The 21,055-nt window shown below is 41.9% G+C and overlaps 1 protein-coding gene across 3 annotated transcripts in view; it reads left to right on the top strand.

The window, feature by feature from the left end:
- LOC132396702 (serine/threonine-protein kinase OSR1-like) overlaps nt 1-21,055 on the top strand; it is a 157,476-nt gene that overhangs the window by 126,014 nt on the left and 10,407 nt on the right. For 2 of the 3 annotated variants that reach the window (XM_059974508.1, XM_059974523.1), the window contains exons 12-14: nt 7,964-7,999; nt 10,188-10,391; nt 14,915-14,979. In XM_059974508.1, coding sequence (XP_059830491.1) covers nt 7,964-7,999; nt 10,188-10,391; nt 14,915-14,979 — 305 coding nt within the window. The remainder of the gene's footprint in view (nt 1-7,963; nt 8,000-10,187; nt 10,392-14,914; nt 14,980-21,055) is intronic. The other variant, XM_059974516.1, reaches the window with a different exon arrangement.

The following is a 21,055-nucleotide window of genomic DNA, read 5'->3' as shown; positions in this document are numbered from 1 at the left end:
GAGATGGGTATCTTATGGATAGGGGAATCAAGGGATATGGGGACAAGGCAGGAACCGGGTATTAATAGTAGATGATCAGCCATGATCTCAGAATGGCGGTGCAGGCTCGAAGGGCTGAATGGTCTACTTTTGTACCTATTGTCTATCATTTCCTGTCAGCCACTTTGTGTATAGACACTCCTGTATCTAGCTTCATTTTATTCACATGCAGTCAGTCTATGCATATATTTATACTTACTGTTTTTTAATTAATATTGTGTTCTTTATTGTACTGTGTTTTTTATGCTACATCAGATGTGGAATAACAAGTTTTTTGTTCTCCTTTATACTTGTGTACTGGGACATTAAACAATCTTGAATATTAAAATCTCGCATGACAGTTTCATATCATTGCCCTTTCGCTTGCCTTTTTCTATCTCCCATAGTAATTTGTAACTCCCATCCTGGCTATAGTTTGGAGATCTGTATATAACTCCCATCAAGTTTTTTTAACCATTGCAGGTTAACTCTGTCCACAAGGCTTCTACATCTTCTGATCTTATGTAATCTTTCTAAGGATTGATTTCATTTTTTACCAACAGAGCCACCTTAAGTTTACAGTGTTGTTGAGTAAATTGGTGGACCTGTTGCAAACCTCAGATTCCTGATGTCTTTATCCTTGAGACTTAAAAGAAGTGTTCAATGAGATGATTGAAATATTGGTTTTAATTTTCCAAGAAAATTTAATTTTGGGAACCCTCCATTAAGTTGAAATTTAACAAATGCAACTTCTTTATTCAAAATGATAGGATGCAGAAAACATAACCAGCAGACCAAGAAGCATAATATTTATCATGTGGAAAATGTCAGAATCTATTGAGAATTTTTAATGAAGGGAACTTGAAAGCTAATTTGGGTGGGGGGAGAAAATTAGATTATTTATGGAACCAAATTATTGGAATTCTTTGAACAGGTGACATATTCCTTGGTGTCCACATTTCCGATGATCTCACTTAGTCCCTGAACTCCTCCATCCTGATCAAAAAGGTGCAACTGCACCTTTATTTCTTGCGGAGCATCAAGAAAGCTCAGCTCTGTCCCAGGATACTGACGAACTTGTACCACTGTACCATTGAGAGCATACTCAGCAACTGCATCTCAGTGTGGTATGGCAATTGTCCCGTATCAGACTGCAAAGCACTCCAGCGAGTGGTGAAAACTGCCTGGCGGATTGTCGACACCCAATTGCCTACCATTGAGAACATTTACCATAAACACTGCCTGGGCAGGGAGAAAAGCATTATCAAGGATGCATCTCACCCTAACCATGGACTTTTTATTCTCCTTCCATCCGGTAGGCACTACAGGAGCCTCTGCTCCCACACCAGCTGGCACAGGAAGAGCTTCTTCCCTGAGGTTGTGACCCTGCTGAGCCTCACATCACAATGCTAAGCAGTATTGCACCCATATTGGACAGTCTCAGTACTTTTATATTTATATGCAATAGCACTTGCTTTTTATTCACAGTTATTTTGTAAATAATATTATTTTGCACTTCTGGTTAGATGTTAATTGCATTTCATTGGCTCTGTATCTGTTCTCGGCACAATGACAATAAAGCTGAATCTAAGCTAATATGTTACGGCTAAAGGGGAGCCATTGGCTGAATTATAGCTATTAGATGTAATTGAGTCTCTTTGCAAGTTGGATGTCTGTTTGAAGTGGTGTGCTATATGAACCAGTGCTCAGATATCAACTTTTTACAGATTGAGTAAGAGTATTATTGCCAAATTTTGATTACACGCAAATGGCTGGGAAAGTAACTAAATCTAATGCTATAAAGGGGTGTCAGTAAATGAGGTAAATGTGCAAAGATCTGGCAAGTGAAGTATCCTGTAATAAAAAAAAATTAAAATTGTTCACTTTGTTGAGAACCAATTTAAAGATATTACCTATGTAAAGGGGGTTTCTTCTTTTTTTCTTTGTTACTGTTGGGAAAGGGTTTCCTTTTGTTAACTAGCAGGAATGCTAATTTACTGATAACGAGAATGGTATTCCTTTGTAAACCAAATGGGGATTAATGTTCTTTCTTCTGAGTCTGTAAGCTTTTGTTGACGGGCTTTTGGGCAGATCGGTGCGAGGGGGTCGAGAGAGAGGACGCAATGCTGTAAGTTGAGTGAGGATCGGACCCCAAGAGGGGGTCCGAGGCCGGGAGGTACTCCGAGGAGGGGGGATGAAGCGAGATGTGCTTGGTTGACCACTCGGCGGGTCCTGAGCTGCGAGTCGAGGAGTTCGGAGGGTCCTGAGCTGCGAGTCAAGGAGTTCGGAGGGGATCGAATGGTGGCCAGAAGACTTCAGTAATTGAGCTCCAATGGTTGTGCACGAAGTGGTTTGGACTTTGATAAGTTTGGCGCCTTTTCTTTATTTTTTTTCTCTTCATATATACTGTATCGTTATTAATCACTTAGTTATAGTAACCTTTATAAATTGTACTCATTTAATCGCATATGGTGTACTGTCTGTTTTTGGGCGAGGCGGGGACATCACACAGCATCCACATCAGCTGATTACCCAGTTTGGCGGGGCCGAAGGCTGCTCCCCCTAGATGAAACGAGCTGAGCCAGCCTGATGCGACCCATGGGGTTACATTGTGGGGTGCTTGTCTGGGATTGATTTCTGTGGAAGCTGTGTGATCACCCTCTTTAAATTGTGTCTGTGGCAAAGAGCTGGTGTGCCTTTGTGGGTGTGCGATTGCTGGTTATCACTGCGTGTGTGTTGGGTGGGGTGGCTGCTGTTGGTAGCCTGGAGGTCGTTGTTCGAGTTCCAACTAGTGCTGACGAAATGGTGGTGGGACCATGGGCTGTCCGTACTGTTTGGAGAGTGAGGAGTGACAGGTTGGGATGTTTCAGCAGTGGTGAGCTCCGCCCGGTTGTTGGAATAATGTCCAGCCCTAAAGGGGCGGAGGCGTGGGTGGAGCGGACCCCTCAGTTGTTGGGTGAGTGGCAGTGCTTGGCTGAGGAAAAGCGACAGGGACGGGTTGAAAGTTTGAGTAGGCGGGCTGGTGACTTTGTTAGAACTGTCGGGCGCAATTACCTCGAAGTGACCACTGCCAGTTCTGGGAAAGTGTGGGAAAATGCGTGTGGTTCGACTGGAAGTCAAATGCCGCAGCTGGGGGGCTTATCATATCCGTGGCAGGAGATTGGTGGGAAGTTTTTAGGGTATCCCTTTTTTGCCTAGGGGGGCAGATAAATTGCTTGTGGTGCCAAGGGGATCTGTCAAGGGGATCAGTTGTTCCGTTGATTCGAGAGGTGTCGGGAAACTTAGAGGAGGCCCAGTGGGGGAACGGCTTGGGGTCTCTGGGGGAGCACATTCCCAGCAATGTACCAAGGAACTCCCGAAAGGAACAGACTCTATTCCTGAAGGCTTAGAGGGGCCACGCTCACAGGTGTTGTTACGGATGGATGGAAGTCAAGTTAAAGCCATCCTCGGCACCGGGGCGCCGGTTAAGTTGCTGTACAGTTTGTTTCATAATCGTTATTGGAAGCATTTACCCTTGACAACATTGAGGACACTGGAGATTCGGGGTACCAGTGCTGGTGATTATCCAGACAACGGTTGTTGGTCAGTGAAAATGGAGTTCTTAGAGGCAAATGTGGAGGAGACTGAGGTTCATGCTGATGTGTTCGGACCCTGTTGAGACGGGCAGCGTTTCTGTTCTAGAGAGAACCAATATCCTGCTGGTGCGCTTGGGGGCCTGCCCGGAGGAGGCGGGTGAGCGCTGTTTGGAGGCATTGTTGATTCACCCAGAGTTTCGAGCTGCTTGTGCGGACGTGTGTAGCAGCATTGGGCTGATACCGAATTCAAACAAGAGCCAGTGGTGGTACGGCCTGGGGGAAGTATCTGAAGGTTGAGACCCTCTTAGTGGACACTGCGAAATACCACGAGGGAGGGGAGTTGACTGCTGAAGACACCTCGGAGAGAGAGAGGTTGCGGCGACTGGCCCCTACAGCCGTGGAAGACGTAGGCAGCGTGTGTGTGGATTATATTGCGTTGAAGAGGCGCACTGTCAGTGACCAGAATATGGCCCAGAGGGCCTAAGAGGCGATGGCCTGTTTGAGTGGTGCGATGTGGTTTAAGGTGCTGGATCTGAGGAGTGGGTGTTGCCAGATCCCGATGAGTGGGGCCGACAAGGAGAAGACGGCCGTTATAAATTCCCTAGGAGTCTTCGGGTCCGAAAAGATGCCACAGGGCATATCTGGAGCCCTTGCAACCTTCCTGCGGGGCAGGTGGAAGACCATAGGGGATGTGGAGGTGTTTGGAGTTTTGGTGTATGTGGATGATCTCTTGGTGCTTGGATTTGCCTCAGGAGAATATGAAGTGAGGTCGTTGCAGGAGCAGCTGAGAACTACCGAGTTAAAGTGTTTTCTGGACACGTGCCAGGGCTGGCGAAGGTCACAGCTCGTGAGTGACTGTCTCTACAGAATCAAGTTTGAAATGAAGACGGAGAGACTGGAGAAAGTGATCTGGAACCATTCGGAAGACTTACAAGTTGGAGAGAATGAAGAAAGTTGTCTAACTGAGGGTAATAGCAAACTGAGAACCCGGAGAGGGGAGCTTGCGGAGGTGAAGAAATTACAGACAAATCTCAGAAGAGGGAAGCGGAAGCTTGAAGGGAACCTGAAGATGACCATCGACAGTTCAAATGAAGTGCAAAACCTGAAAGTTAATCTGGAAGAAGTCATGAGGAAGAAAAAGCTGGAGAGAAGTGCAGTGAATACTGAACAGGAGGCTGAAGAGACTGCAGGAGCAGTGCAGGCCACGTGTTTCCGTTTGGAGAAGATCAAACAGCAGCTACCGATCATAGAAATGAGGAAGACTACAGATTCGATGGATGATGTGCTGGATGTGTGGTACATGCTGCCTTTTGCTGACTTTCCCTCGATTGAGGAAGAGACCTTTGGCCCTTCTCCCATTGAGTCAGGTGTAGCGGGGAGAGTTAGCTGTGTGCAGTGTGGGGCATGAGTGAGAGGTTGAGAGAGGAGTTGGTAGTGGGCCCAAGATATCCCCAGTTGTGTCCGAGCCTGAAGGGTTTAGGTGAGGGGATACGGAGGTCTCAGAAGGGTTAGGGAACTCCCAGATAGTTGTCCTAAGTAGCGCCTGAAAAACAGGGCGTGAGGTTTACTGTGTGGGGAGGAGATGTCACTGTTTGTGCTTGGGTTACGGTGTGTTGGCAGGAAAGATGGCGAGTTATTTAGTAGTCATGAGGACATGACTTTTATTTGGTGGAGGGAGAGTGTAAAGGGGGTTTCTTCTTTTTTCTTTGTTACTGTTGGGAAAGGGTTTCCTTTTGTTAACTAGCAGGAATGCTAATTTACTGATAACGAGAATGGTATTCCTTTGTAAACCAAATGGGGATTAATGTTCTTTCTTCTGAGTCTGTAAGCTTTTGTTGACGGGCTTTTGGGCAGATCGGCGCGAGGGGGTCGAGAGAGAGGACGCAATGCTGTAAGTTGAGTGAGGATCGGACCCCAAGAGGGGGTCCGAGGCCGGGAGGTACTCCGAGGAGGGGGGATGAAGCGAGATGTGCTTGGTTGACCACTCGGCGGGTCCTGAGCTGCGAGTCGAGGAGTTCGGAGGGGATCAAATGGTGGCCAGAAGACTTCAGTAATTGAGCTCCAATGGTTGTGCACGAAGTGGTTTGGACTTTGATAAGTTTGGCGCCTTTTCTTTATTTTTTTTCTCTTCATATATACTGTATTGTTATTAATCACTTAGTTATAGTAACCTTTATAAATTGTACTCATTTAATCGCATATGGTGTACTGTCTGTTTTTGGGCGAGGCGGGGACATCACACAGCATCCACACCAGCTGATTACCCAGTTTGGCGGGGCCGAAGGCTGCTCCCCCTAGATGAAACGAGCTGAGCCAGCCTGATGCGACCCATGGGGTTACACCTAAATGATGAGAGATGCAAAACTGAGATGGGTATGTCCTAGGTAGGATTCACAGATGGCTGGTGTAAAGAGGCTGCAAGTAATTAAGGCTAACACTTTTTTTTAAAATATCATGTGTTGCCGGGCAATTGAATATAAAAGTTGTTAAGCTTCAGTGAAAGTTTTTAAGGGGAGAGATATTTGATGTGCAATGGATGAAAATTTATTATAAATTTATAGACATGCAAAGTTGTGGCTACCATGAGAACAACCATAATATTAAACGACAGAATATATGTCAAGTGGTTGCCTTCTGCTCACATATGTATTTGTTGGTGATGAGGAAAGAAGGACTAGAAGGGAAGGGTTGGCTTAAAACATTTTTTCAGGCTTCCTAATGTAGTGAAGGGCTAAAGGTTATTTAGAATTTTAATGTGGAGTAACACTAGGTTAAAGATTGCTGTCATATTCTGCTACTTTCATGGTCAAAGACCCTACTTACGCCAGACATTCTCTCTTCTCCCCACTCACCCCGTCAGACAAGATTTCAAAAGCCTGAAAGCATTTATCACCAGACTCAAGGACAGGTTCTATCATGCTGTTATGAGACTATTAAATTGTTCCCTGGTAGAATAAAATGGACTTTTGACCTTACAATGTACCTTATTTTGATCTTGTGCCTTACTATTTTGCTGTGCTGCATTTTTTTACAACTCTTTTTATTCTGCAGTCCTTTATTATTTCATTTGTATTACCTCAATGCACTGTTTTTTATTATTATCGAGATGTTGTGGAATAGGCCCTCCTGGCCCTTCGAGCCATGCTGCCCAGTAATTCCTGATTTAACTCTTAACTAATTACAGGGCAATTTACAATGACCAATCAGCCTATTAGTCAGTACGTCTTTGGATTGTGGAAGGAAACTGGAGCACTCAGGGTGGAGAACATAAGGCCATCATGGCTGATCCCGGATCCCACTCAACCCTGTACACCTGCCATCTCGCCATATCTTTTGATGTCCTGACCAATCAGGAAGCAATCAACTTCCGCCTTAAATATACCCATGGACTTGGCCTCCACCGCAGTCTGTGGCAGAGCATTTTACAGATTCACTACCCTCTGGCTAAAAAAAATTCCTTTATTCTAAAGGATCGCGCCTCAATTTTGAGGCAGTGCCCTCTAGTTCTGAATACGCCTACCAAAGGAAACATCCCCTCCACATTCACCTTATCCAAGTCTTTTCAAGATTCGGTAACGTACAAACTCCTTGCAAACAGCAGCAGGAAGTGAGCTGGGGTCACTGGTACAATAAAGCATTGTGCTAACTTTTGCTACTGTGCATGAAATGATCTACATGGACCGTATACAAGACATGTTTTTTGCTGTACCTTGATAAATTTGACAATGCATCAATTGACCTTTTTACGGAAGTTATCAATTTTTTTGAAGCTCTAAAAATAACACATTATTAGAAACAAACATGATATACAATGGGTGAATATCTTGAGGGCTAATATACCCACCCCGTTATCACAACCCCTTCTGAGTTGATTTGCACTAAATCTTAAACTTCATAGTGTCTTTTTTTTTAAATTCTATCAATATTTGACAGCAGAGTGCCACCACTAGTGGAGTTGCTGCCTTATACTGGACTAAAAACCCAGGTTTAATCTGATGTTCACTGCTGTCTGTTTGGAGTTTCATGTCCTCCTTGTGCTATTTCCTCCATGTGCTTTGGTCTCCTCCCACATCCCAAGAGCATACAACTTGGTAGGTTAACTGGCTTTTGTAAATTGGTCTTGGTATGCAGGTGACTGACAGAATTTGGTGGGAGTTGATATGACTATGGGGGGGGAGAAGTGTGGTCGCTTGAAATGGGATTGCTTGTATGAATAATGTTAATGGACGCTTGGTGGTCTGTGGAGATTTGGCACAATGGGCTTCCTTTCTTCTTGTTTGTTTCTGACTCAATTACTGCAATTTTATAGTTATGTTGCAGACATTAAAATGATTTGTTACAATGATCGTTTGCTATTTTTCCTTCAACAGTCTCCCAGAGTGAAGGAGTCTCCACCGGGCCAAGAGGTGATTCTGAGTGTTTTCTCCTTTTAAACCGTGGCATTTTGTGTAATTTCCGAAGTAAATCACTAATTACTTGAAAAATTGCTACTTAATTCTTAATGTTGCAGTTCTAATGAATTCTATTGATGTAAAAGGAATGTCAATGAATGTCTGTTGTAGCACAGCGTAATTAAATGATGCGTTGAAGATTATGTTAGCAATGTGACGCCTTACTGCTATAGCACTTTTTTCTGGGCATCGCTTTCCATGTTCCTGATTGAGAGAAGTACAGGGGACTGAGTTCCACCTAGGACTCAAATGATAATTTGGTCTACTGTACCTAGAAAACATTGAGTATTTCCCACAAAACCTCCCATAAATCAAACAGTACAAAAGATTTGTATTCCTTTTCTCAACAAAAGTTTATTGATAAATCGTTGAGGAACTATCACCGTTTTGTTAATATCAAGCAGTAAAATTAATTTTCTAACTAGCTTTTCTAATGTTATAGAAGTCATTTTAATGTTATATGTATTTATTTTATAAAGGATTTTTGCTTAAAACAATGAACATTAATTTTAGAACAGCAAAATTATTGTCTAACCACCATGATACTATGCTTAATCGCCAATATGCAAGTTGAGAGGTTTAGTGATGAGGTACATACTGTAGTTCTCAGGCTAGTCTATGCTTTGAGTTCTGTGACCGTGTTTAGTTACCAATGCACTCGAGTTACTCAAGTTGGGGTGACAGTCCTGAAATTTGTCACAAGGCAGCATGTGCGGGTTAGATTATGACTGAGAAAATAGTGCAAAGTTTAGGTTTAGCTTGAGGGGAGGAAAAGGTACAAGAGAAAACTGATTAGGTAGAGAAGAGTGAAGTAAAAGTGGTAAATCTGGAGTGCCAAAAAACAGAAAGCAAAGATTGAAGATGGTTTCATTTTCTACATTTAACTGTAACCACTCTATCAATAAAAGAGGATGTTTTACCAACCATTAGATGGGGAGGGGGTGTTAGCAAACAACTTAAAAGGTTTGCAGTGTTCAAGCACAAAGGTCACTAGATTTGAATTGAGGTTGTCAGGGACTTTGCTAGAAGATCTACTCCACATAAATGCAGACCCAGCAAGTCAAGTTACAAGGAGTACTCAACCAATAATCAAGGAGAAGTGGAAAACTTTGGACTGATAAGTGAAGTGTTGGCACTGATTTGTTAAGAGCAAATCATGCATCACTACATAAATTTTTAATGTGGTGATGGATAATGTTGATAAGGGTAGAATGGTAAATGTGTTCATTAGACTGCTTAAGAAATGACATTGCCAGTTGTACAAAACATAGTTTCAAACTTTGCATATATAATTTTGACATTTTATTAGCAGGATAGTAACTGACTTAGGCGGATTGAGGAAAATCAGTTATTGGTAAAGTTGGAAGGAAAAAAGAGGCAATTTCAGAATCAGAGTAACTTGAGTGTAGTATACATATTCATACCATCATCGGACAATTTACAAAGGTAGATTTCTTTGGAGCTAAAAGCAGCAAATGGCCTTGTCTGTTTGAGAGCAAAAGTAAGGAAGATATATTAAGCATTTTATAAAGCACAGATTGCACTTTTGCTGAGCATCACTTTGGAGAAAAGATTTTCAGAGATGCATCAGTATAGTAACAAGGATAGAAAACTTCAGCTAAATGGAAAGACTGAAGGAGCAGGACAAGTAAATACAGGTCTGGTAGAGATCTTGACTTTCTTCCTTTGTACATTAAGTGCTATTCAAGATTCTGTTTGTGTTGTAACTCAAATCAAGCGAAGCACTTTCCAGGAGTAGCCAAACCCATACCCAAAGTTGTAGTTGAAACCTCCACTTTTATACAGCAAGGCAGGAAGGGATGTAATAAAGGATAGTGTCAGCACATTCATTGATAATAAGTAAAGGAAATGGATCAAATGACCACATTTTACAGGACTATTGAAAATAAGAGGTGTGATTGATTAGATAGCTCTACCAAATTGTTGGAGCTGGCATGATGGCCACAATGATAGCCTCCTGTTTGCTGCTGATAATTCCAAAATACCACTTGTGCTATCGACACCACCTAGAGGACATTTCAAATCAGTGAGATTTGTGGCCTAGTGACTATATTAATGCTTTACTAAAATGAGTATAAAGTAATATGAGAACGATTCTTGTGTCTTTTTTCCCTAATTGTAGCTTTACACGTCAGCGGAAGCACCAGGCTCAAATATTCAAGTCCCTTTCCAAACTCCACAGGTGCTACCTCAGCCAACACCAAAAGTACCCGATGCCAATCCAGTGACTGCTGGTCAACCTTCAGCGATAGCAGCCCCAACACCTGCGGCAAAACCAGACCCAACCCAACAAGCTCCAGCTCAGCATCAACTACCGGCATCTCAGGTATGCTACTTTTTTAGAAAGGGGTGACTGCATTTTTCATAGGCATGAGAAAATCTGCAGATGCTAGAAATCCAAAGCAACACTCAAAATGCTTGAGATTCTCAGCAGGCCGGTCAGCATCTGTGCTAAAGAGTAAACAGTCAACATTTTGGGCCGAGACCCTTCATCGGGACGTCAGAGTAAGAGGGTGGGTGGAGGGGAGGAAGGAATACAAGGTGGCAGGTGATAGGTGAAACTGGGAGGGGGTGACACAAAGAGCTGGGATGTTCTTTAGTAAGAGATAGAGCTGGGGAAAAGGGAATCTGATGGAAGTCAGAAGATCATGGTAGAAAGGAACAGGGAGGAGCATCAGAGGGAAGTGATAGGAAGATAAGGAGATAACATGAGAGAGGGAAACAGGAAAGGGGGGTGATGAAAGAGGGTGGGAGGGAGGCACGCAGCTAACAGAAGTTTGATAAATTGATGTTCATACCATACAGGCTGGAGGCTACCCAGATGGATTATAAACTGTAACTCCTCTAACTTAGGTGTGACCTCATCTTGGGAATAGAGGAGACCATGCACTGGCATGCACAATGGGAACAGGAAGTAGAATTGAAATGGGTGGTCATCGGGAGATTTTGCTTTTTGTGGTGGATAGAGCAAAGATGCATGGCGAAGCAGTCTCCCAATCTATGTCAGGTCACACCAATGTACAGGAGCACTGGATAGGGTAGATGACCCGAACAGCATTTTTCATCTTTGCTTTATTAGCTTGAAAGTAAATGATATTTGATTATTTTTTGTCTAATAATTCCCAAATTACATTTTTCAATGTTAAGGAATTCCTAACTGTAATTCAAAACTGTACAACTTTCCTGTAATCATTGTTTTTTAAAAAAAAAGTTATAATGGTAAAAGGTAGACAACTGCTCTCAATGGGTGGGACATGGTTTGTCTCATGAGATTTGCCTCTTGTTGCTGTCTCCAACTTCTGAATTTTATTTCAATTTGGTGGACTTGCTGAACTTTAGTGGAGCAACTTGTATATATTACAGGCAGTCCCCGGGTTACATACAAGTTCCATTCCTGTGTCTGTCTTTAAGTCGGATATGTACATAAGTCGGAACAAGTACATCTGGTATTATTTAGCGTAAGTTAGTCAAACATTTGTCTTAGTATATAGTACATATTTTACCTTTCTATGCATATAAAACACTTAAGAAACATGCGTATTCCAATAATTAAACCACTGCGTTGCTCAGTAATAATTGTAGATTTCATCAGGGCAGGGCCTTTCACATGCTCCATTATTCTCACTTTATCCATTATCCTTTAAAATTGTTCTGATAGTTGACCCACTGTACCCTAACGCTTTTCCAATGGCCGATGGCATTTCACCTCTTTCTAAACGCTTTATTACTTCCACTTTATTTTCAATTGCAACCGCTTCCTGTCGATGGAACAGAAACACTGCAGGCGGCGGGTCCCAGCCTCCACCAGCTTCTGAGGTCTGCTGGGTTCTAAGGACCACCGCTGATTTCCCTGGGTCCTAAGGACCACCTCTGATTTCCCTGGGTCCTAAACTGCACCGCACTGAGACAGGTCAAATGGGACAAGTGGGGGCTGTGCTGGGTTTGGGTATTTGATCCTCCACAGTATTCCGCGTGGAAATTTAAACTGGAGGTGGCAGTGTTTTTTTTTGAGGTCAAGTTGCGAACTCAACATCAACCCGGCATGGGAGCGGTCTGTCACTAAATCGAACTCGGGAACCTCCGTTCTCTAGCCTGGCGCTGATCTGACTGCACCACCAGCTGACTGGAGGGGCGGTGGTCAGGGTGAATCTTACTAAGAAAAATTTAAGCCAAATACAAAGTTAAACACTCAACACAGTGTCAACAGAAACGACTTAAAATGGCGGACAGTGTTCTCCTTCCTCAGTTCGTAAGTACGAGTTGTCCGTAAGTCGGATGTTCGTAACTTGGGGACTACCTGTAAAGTGTAATTCTTCAAACTTCACATTTTAAGTTGTACATTAGTGGCAGTATATATATTTAAATGGTGATTGAGCAACAAAAGCAGTTTGTGAAGTAGATCCCATGTTGAACTTTAGTGTAGTTTAATTTCTCTGATTCTGTATTGAAGAATATGCAAGTTGAAGAACTGATTCACTTTCTCTTGGAATTGAATTTTCGCTAATACTGTGAACACATCCCAAAATATTTTGCACAACTTATTACTTTTAACACCACCTTTACCTCTTCTATTTGGTCTTTACCAAACCAGCCATGCTTTGCATTTCTAGCCAATGGTTCTTTGCTCTTCAGCTATGGCATGAGGTTATGGGTGGCTTGATTTTTTTTTGCCACCCTCCTTGTCCAGTAAATGAATTCTGTTTAAGATTGTCAGCAATGTGTAAAATGATCTCTGTAATTTGTTGAGTTGTTTACTATGGGAGTATTTGCTTGCTGATTGATGGTCATAGCCTTTGCTGTATAATTTCATTGCATTTTTAATGGTGCCCCTCGTGTAATCTTAATTAACAATCTGTCAGGAGTGAATGAATTGGAAAATCTGAAATTTGTTCATACAAAAGGATATGCATACTGGATTAATAAATACCAACAAATTAATAACTGTAGTTTTATTGAGCAAAGAGAAAAAGCAGTTAAATGGATTGACGATCATCCATAATCTAATTGAATGGTTTGAGGTTGATTGTATGTGAAATATCAGATGTTTATTAAAGATGGTGTGGGGCAGCACAGTGTGTGGCTAAGCATAACTCCATTGCCATATTCAAGTTTGATTCAGCCAGTGACAGTGGTATCTTCAGCAAAGCTGGTCATGAATCAGCATATAGGAGATAAGTGAAAATTTGTCTGAGTGGTGCCATAACAACAGCCTCTTACTCAATATCAGCAAGACCAATGAGCTGATTATTGACTTGAGGAAATAAGCCTCGTTAATGATCAGAGATAGGGAGGGTCAGCAACTTTAAATTCTTATCGTTTTGGAGGACCTGTCCTGAGCCCAGCCCTTAAGTGGAATTATGAAGGAAGCACGGTAATGCCTCTACTTCCTTAGGATTCTGTGAAGATTCGGCATGGTATCTAAAACTTTGATACCTTCTATAGATGTATGGTAGAGAGTATATTGACTTGTATGACAACCTAGAATGTAAACACCAATGCCCTTGAATGGAAAATCCCAAAAAATGTAGTGGGTAGGGTTCAGTAAATCAGGGGTAAAGCCCTCCCCACAAATGAGCATATCTACAAGAAGCGTTGTAATGGGGAAGCAGCATCCATCATCAGGGACCTGCCACCACCCAGGTCAGGCTCTCTTCTTGGTGCTACCATCACGAAGAAGGTATAGGAGCCTCAGGACTCTCACTGTCAGGTTCAGGAGCAGTTATTACCCCTCAACCGTCAGGCTCTTGAACCTAAGGTAATAACTTCACTCAACTTCACTTGCTCATGAATGAAATGTTCACACAACCTATGAACTCGCTTTCAGTGACTTTTCATCGCATGTTCTCAATATTTATTGCTTATTTATTATTGTTTCTTTTTGCATTTGCACAGTTTGGTATCCTTTGCACACTGAACACCCACGTTGATGCAATTTTTCATTGATTCTACTATGGTTATCATTCTATTATGGATTTATTGAGTATGTCTGCAAAAAATAAATTTCGGGGTTGTACATGATACTTTAATAATAAATTTTGAGCTTTAAATATAAAACGTGGGCCAGCACAGTAGTGTAGCAGCTAGCACAATGCTTTGTGGTATTAATGATCAGGGTTCAATTCCCCCTGCTGTCTGTAAGGAGTTTGTATGTTCTTCCCGTGACTGCAATGGTTTCTTCTGGGTGGTCCAGTTTCCTCTCATATTCCAAAAGATGTACAAGTTGGGAAGTTATGGGCATGTTAGGAAATTACAGGCATGTTAAGCTGTGCTTTTAATACCAACATAACATGCCCATAACTTCTTAACGTGCAGACTGCCCCTTAGCATAATTCTAGGATTGTATTGGTAATTGATGCAAATTATGCATTTCACTGTATGCTTTAATGTTTTGATGTAGATCTGACAAAAGGCTAATCCATAAATCTTTAAAATCGCTTGGTTCTGGGATGTGTTCATCCTCTCTTTGAACATAAGTCATAGCTGTGTATTGCTCTTTTTTGTGAAGTTTCCAAGAGAAATTCTAGTGTGGCACTTGTTATTGGAGCACAACTCCATAGTTGTAAATTCAGATTCTGCATGGCTATTGGAGTGTTTCAGCAATTAAATTTTTTTTTCAATGTTCTCAGTAATGGTCACAAACCTACTAGATTGGCATAAAAGGTACATCTGGGTTGCTAATGTGTTTCATGTAAAAGGAAATCTGCTGTTTTTGTGACTTCGCTCCCAGACTGCCTCCTCACTTCAGAGCAGTTAAGAATGCAGTCTTTGTCATAATTAACTGAAGCATCCACATCTTATAATCGTTTAGAAAAGAAATATTGATTTTTTTTCCCTTTGTTTTGTTTTCAGCTGGCTCCTGGCTCTACTGCTGCAGATACGCACCAAACACCCATTAGCCTTGTGTTAAGATTGCGGTAAGTGAAATCTTGTATTGGCTAATGTAGTAGCTAGAGCTATTATAAGTTCAAAAAGTACAATAAAGTGTCCAAAAGGTTCTGTATCAGTGCATTCTTAAAAATTTCAGAATACTTTCTGAAGAATCCTTTTTCAATATCAATTGTGATGAGCTGGGTGCATGTCTTCACCATCATCAAGATTTCAAACTCCGTAGTTCCCATTACCATCCCTACCTCAGCCTATTTGATATTTGTACAAGCATAACTATTCTTGAGCTCCGCTATCCAGCATATTGTCTATTCCTCTCTTTAAGTATATGTTCATCTCAACTCTGCTAACTTGCTCCCAGACTGCAGCATCCCTTTGACCCTGTGTTTCTGACCAAATTGGGAAAGAATCTTCATCCCCAATTCCAAGATAAATAGACCATTATCTGGACAAGTTGATTTTTTGAAGAAGTTTTTAATAATCTCATCTAAATTAATTTAAATATTTTGGGAAGTGGTAAAAAGAGTGTTAAAATAGGTTTTTAAAAGCTCCAATCGAATGATAACTGAGCATTGATACTGTTTGGTCATGGTAAATATGCTGACAACTCCTTTTACATGTTGTTCTGTGCATCCTAATACAAAGTAATTGATGGCTATTTGCATGAATTTCATTGCATTTTTCTCTTTATTCTTTGTGTCTAACCATTTAGATAAAGCAATCTCTGTTATCTAAACATCTGTAACTCTAGGTGATTTTTTTTTTCTTGATTCCATCTTTAAAATCACAACTGAGACATTTTTATTAAAGAAAATTAGGAATTCTCTTAGTACTAGTTTGGATGTTGAACGTGATGCTAAGTTAGTTTTTTAAGCACAACCACAACTGTTTTAAGAGAACTACACTTCACATATAATCTTGTTACGTACCCCGTAACTGGGTGTCTTACCAGCAAAGATAGAAGTGTCCGTTGGAGTCTGGTACTATTTTCAAAACAGTGTTTATTAGTAAAATATACAAATCAATATCAACAATGCAAATATACAGATAATACATGTTAGCAATACTAAACCTCAAAGTGTGGGTATAATAATAATCAATAATAAACAAGCTCTATCGTTGTCTAGGGGATAAGGAATTATCATAGGAAAGTATCAAGTTCAGTTCAGTTTATGTAGGCTGAGGTAGTTGTTGGTTCTTTTGTTGTAACCATTGGGGGAGAGAGAGAGAGAGAAAGGGCGAGCAAACAGTGACAGCTACAGTCATTCAAACCTTCCTTTACTTTCTTGATCCATCGATGTGTTGTTGTGGCCATTCAGGTATGACCCCTCTGTCCTTTAGCTAGACCGTTCTTCCATGGTGGACTTGTCACCCAGGCAAGGGTGGACACACACACACAAGCCCCCACCGGCCTCGCTATAAATACTGAGTTAAAATTGACCGATCCTTCGTTCGGTCTCCGATGCCCCACACTTTTCTCGTGGGTTCCAACACTTAAACAATGCTCACTAGTGTGTCTCTTGGTGCGTCTCCTGGTGTGTCTGAGGGGTGTCTCCCCAGACCTCACTTTTATCCCTACTCACGGGGTCTCAGGTGTCAATCAGTTTTGAATAGCTTAGTCCATCAAACCAGCCCACTCCGGCTGTCCACTGAGGAATTTTAATAAACAGAATAGTACCAAGTAAACAGCCCTCTCCAGAGCCGTGAATCTTAGAGGAGTCATAATATGGTCTCTCTCCCCCGGTGTTATCAGTAGCAGATGTTCCAGTCCCAGTATGTTTTTGTTCCATCTCTTTCTCTCTCATTAGCATCGTGGTAACAGTAACAGTTTGTGATTCTCCCAGGGGAGGGGGACATGGGCAACTCTGTACCATTCTGCCCATCAGAGTTGTTCATCCTTCGTAACACCCCCATCCTTCTGGGAATTTTCACCAAAGGGGAAAATTAACTAGTACAGCGTTTTACAGGATTACAGAGTTTAGCAAAAAAAAAGTGTTCTTAACTATAAAGAAATACAGATATACCTTCACTTAGCATCTAGATAAACAGTCAGCGATTACATTGTCACTTCCTTTAATATGGTGTATTTTAATATCTTAATAAATTCCTGTAGCATCAGACTCCAATTTAATAACCGCCTATTTTTTAATTCCTTTTCGTCAGCAAAAAAAACTAAAGGGTTGTGATCTTAGCTTAAGTGTATATTACAAAATGTGAACTAATACAGGTGTGATTATACTGTAGTACATTACAAAAGTTTGTGTAAATACTAATCTTTATTTTACTTTTAAACTTAACAGTCAACCTTCCATGATGTTGTCTTTATTATTTACATGCTTTGTCAAAATCCCTCAAAACCAGATCCTGTTATTTAAAGTGACATTTTGATCAACTTTTGCCCCTTTTCCATTTAACTCTCACATGGTTAGCTTGCTCACCAGTGTGGAATAGGCTTTCACATACTCCTTTCATAGGAGTTATCTTATCACCAATGTTTTCCAAACTTAGCCTATTTTCTGAACTACCACACAATTCTTTATATTTGAGCAAGTCATTAATTTTATCTTCAGGACCCTTCATTCTATTAGTTTTCAGTTTCACATCTGCAAGTGATCCCTCTTTGTCTAAACAACATTTTTGGTTCTGTCCCTCCAAATCACATCCCTGAATAACATCAGCAAGTTGTTTACCTTTAAATTCCAAAACAAACTAATTGATTCACAGGCACCTTGTTAACAAGCCATTGTTCCTTCAGCCTGGTTACTGCTTCTAAAACCAATTCAGACTTTAAATTTTCTTTATTCAATTTAGGAACAACACCTTTCCCTTCTCCTTCAGTAATATTCACATCACCAGCTTTCATCTCCTCACTAACTTTTACCACACCTTCTAACACAAACAACTGAGAATTCTCACTCTCCACTGGTACCAAGGTTAACTTCTTCTTCACTGAACCAAGTCCATCTGACCCAAAAGGACTGCATTCCTTTTCAACTAAATCAGATATCTCAGACTTTTCCTGAGATGCATTACTAGGTTCAGTACCATGTGCATCCACATCTTGAACACACTTAAACGGGACATGTACCTCTTCCAGGCTTTTCATACCAGTCTCTTTTTCAACTTCTAAGTTCCCCTGATCCTCCTAGTTACTCTCTGGGCAACTCCCAACCGGAGTGAACTCAACCCTGCGGGTTAAAACAACTTCATCTGCTAACCCAGCAGACTCCTTCAAGGTAATGGCATCCTTTTCATCTAGGATTGCCCCTACATCATTATCGGGAACACATTTTAAAATTTCAACTTCTTCAAACTGCTCTGTCAAGCCAGATAAATCATCCATGTCCAACCCTGGACCTTCTAACTGCCTTATCTGTTTCTCATCTTTACTCTGTGCCTCCATAAATTCTCTCTTGGCTAAGGGTAGGTCTACCTCCTCTCCCTTACTCTCTTTCACTTTCCTATTCTCCATTTTACCACCCTCTAACCCCTCTTGGTACAGGGTCGGTAAAAACGTCTCAGCCAAATCAACACTGGACTCATTTAAACTGTCCTCTTTCTCAGCTGCCTTTCTTGACATGCTGCGAGTGATTGCGCATGCGGGGTAGATCTTAGAATCCAGGAGCGTGTCCTCAGCCCTCACAGGCTTGCTCGTTAATTTCACTGCTGCACACTCGTCACCACCTGCTAAATCATTACCAAGAAGGACATCCACGCCGTCTCTCAGTAATTCTGACCGCACCCCTATTTCGACTGGTCCAGATACCAGGTCACAGTTTATAAGGATCCCATGCAAAGGCACAGCTTCTGTCCCTTTTCCTATACCTCTTAAAACTGCCTCTCCAGTCTCAGGACCAAAATCTAGCACCTTACTTAGGATCAATGACTGATCAGCCCCAGTATCTCTCCAGATTCTCACTGGAACTGGGGTCTCTCCTCCTTCCACAGAAATTTTTTCCCTTCTGAAATAACTTTCTCACGTCCCTCTCATACTCTGTCCACCTTTGCCTTCCTCGTCGATTTACTGATCGACTCAATACACCCTGTAGGGACTGCTATTTTCCCTCTTCCTGTCTCCTTTGGAGCAAAGCACTTAGATGCAATATGACCAACCTTTCCACAATTATAACAGGTCCAGCCAGGAACCTTCCTGCCAGCCTGCTTGTCCTCCTCCTTTACCACTAGCTCCCGACTTATTCTCTACCTTAGCCGGTGGACTTTCTTTACCGTCCATTTGAGGAAAACCTTGTCTTGTGGGTTAGGGCATATTCATCTGCGAACCTAGCAAATTCTGATATAGTTTTATTTGGCTTCTCATTCAGATGCATCCTGATTTTACCCGAAACACAACCTTTAAATTCCTCAATCAGAATTAACTCTCTGAAACAATGGAAATCCTCCTCCACCTTTTCTGCAGCACACCAACGATCCAAGAACACACCCTTTTCATAGGCAAACTCTGCATATGTCTGATTCCAGTTTCTTTAAATCTCTGAACTTTTGTCTATACGCTTCAGGTACCAACTCATAGGCCCGAAGGATAGCCTCTTTTACTTCCTCATAATCCGCAGACTCGTCCATGGACAATGCCGCATATGCCTGCTGAGCCTTACTTTTTAATGCACTTTGTAACAACGCCACCTACTGATCTCTGGGCCACTTCTGATTCACTGCCACCTTTTCAAAATGCAAGAAGTAACTATCAACATCTGTCTCCTCGAACGGAGTTACTAACCTAAACTCTCTACTAACATTAAACTTCTCCTCTCTTGAGCCTTCCTCTTGGTCTTTTCCCTGTTGCTTTACCCTCTCTATTTCCAGCTCATGTTGCCTCTCTTTCTCCCTTTCCTTCATCTGCCTTTCAGCTTTCTTTTCTTTTTCCTCTGCTTCCAGCTGTTTTAACCTAAGTTCATGCTCCCTCTGATTCTCTAACTCAGCTTTTTCCTTCTCTCTTTCAGCCTTTTCTTTCTCCCTTTGTGCCTCCCAGGCAGCTCTTTCCTGCTCCTCTTTTGCCTCTAACTCCTTTAGCTGGAGCTCATACTCCCTTTTCTTCTGTTCCGCATCCAACCTTAATTTTTCCAACTCCAACTGAACCACCCCAACAACTGCTTTCTTTTCAGTGAACAGATCCAATGCATCAGGTGTGAACACATCCTTGGATATATAATACTGGGCTATGGCCCTCTGTATCTCCCACTTTTTCATTGACAACTTCACCTCTGTGAGATTTAATCGTTTCGCAATATTCATCAATTCAGCCTTCCTGGCAACCTCTAATGCCCCCACAGGCGGGTCTTTTAAAAATTTGACAATGTCCATCTCTGCTGGTTTCCCGTCTGGTTACCCACACAACTAGATCAAATAATGGACTTGTAGCCCGATTCAATGGCATCCCAATTTGGTATCAAATCTTGAGTCGAGGCCCCAATTTGTTACGTACCCCGTAACTGGGTGTCTTACCAGCAAAGATAGAAGTGTCCGTTGGAATCTGGTACTATTTTCAAAACAGTGTTTATTAGTAAAATATACAAATCAATATCAGCAATGCAAATATACAGATAATACACGTTAGCGATACTAAACCTAAAAGTGTGGGTATAATAATAATCAATAATAAACAAGCTCTATCGTTGTCTAGGGGATAAGGAATTATCATGGGAAAGTATCAAGTTCAGTTCAGTTCATGCAGGCGGAGGTAGTTGTTGGTTCTTTTGTTGTAACCATTGGGGGGGAGAGAGAGAGAGAAAGGGTGAGCAAACAGTGACAGCTACAGTCATTCAAACCTTCCTTTACTTTCTTGATCCGTCGATGTGTTGTTGTGGCCATTCAGGTATGTCCCCTCTGTCCTTTAGCTAGACTGTTCTTCCATGGTGGACTTGTCACCCAGGCAAGGGTGGACACACACACAAGCCCCCACCGGCTTCGCTATAAACACTGTGAGTTAAAATTGACCGATCCTTTGTTCGGTCTCCGATGCCCCACACTTTTCTCGTGGGTTCCAACACTTAAACAGTGCTCACTGGTGCGTCTCTTGGTGTGTCTCCTGGTGTGTCTGAAGGGTGTCTCCCCCAGACCTCACTTTTATCCCTACTCACGGGGTCTCAG

Source organism: Hypanus sabinus, chromosome 1 (genome assembly GCF_030144855.1).
Source record: "Hypanus sabinus isolate sHypSab1 chromosome 1, sHypSab1.hap1, whole genome shotgun sequence".
NCBI lineage: Eukaryota > Metazoa > Chordata > Chondrichthyes > Myliobatiformes > Dasyatidae > Hypanus > Hypanus sabinus.
The sequence above is the reverse complement of the archived record's forward strand: the minus strand, read 5'-3'. Positions and strand labels throughout refer to the sequence as shown.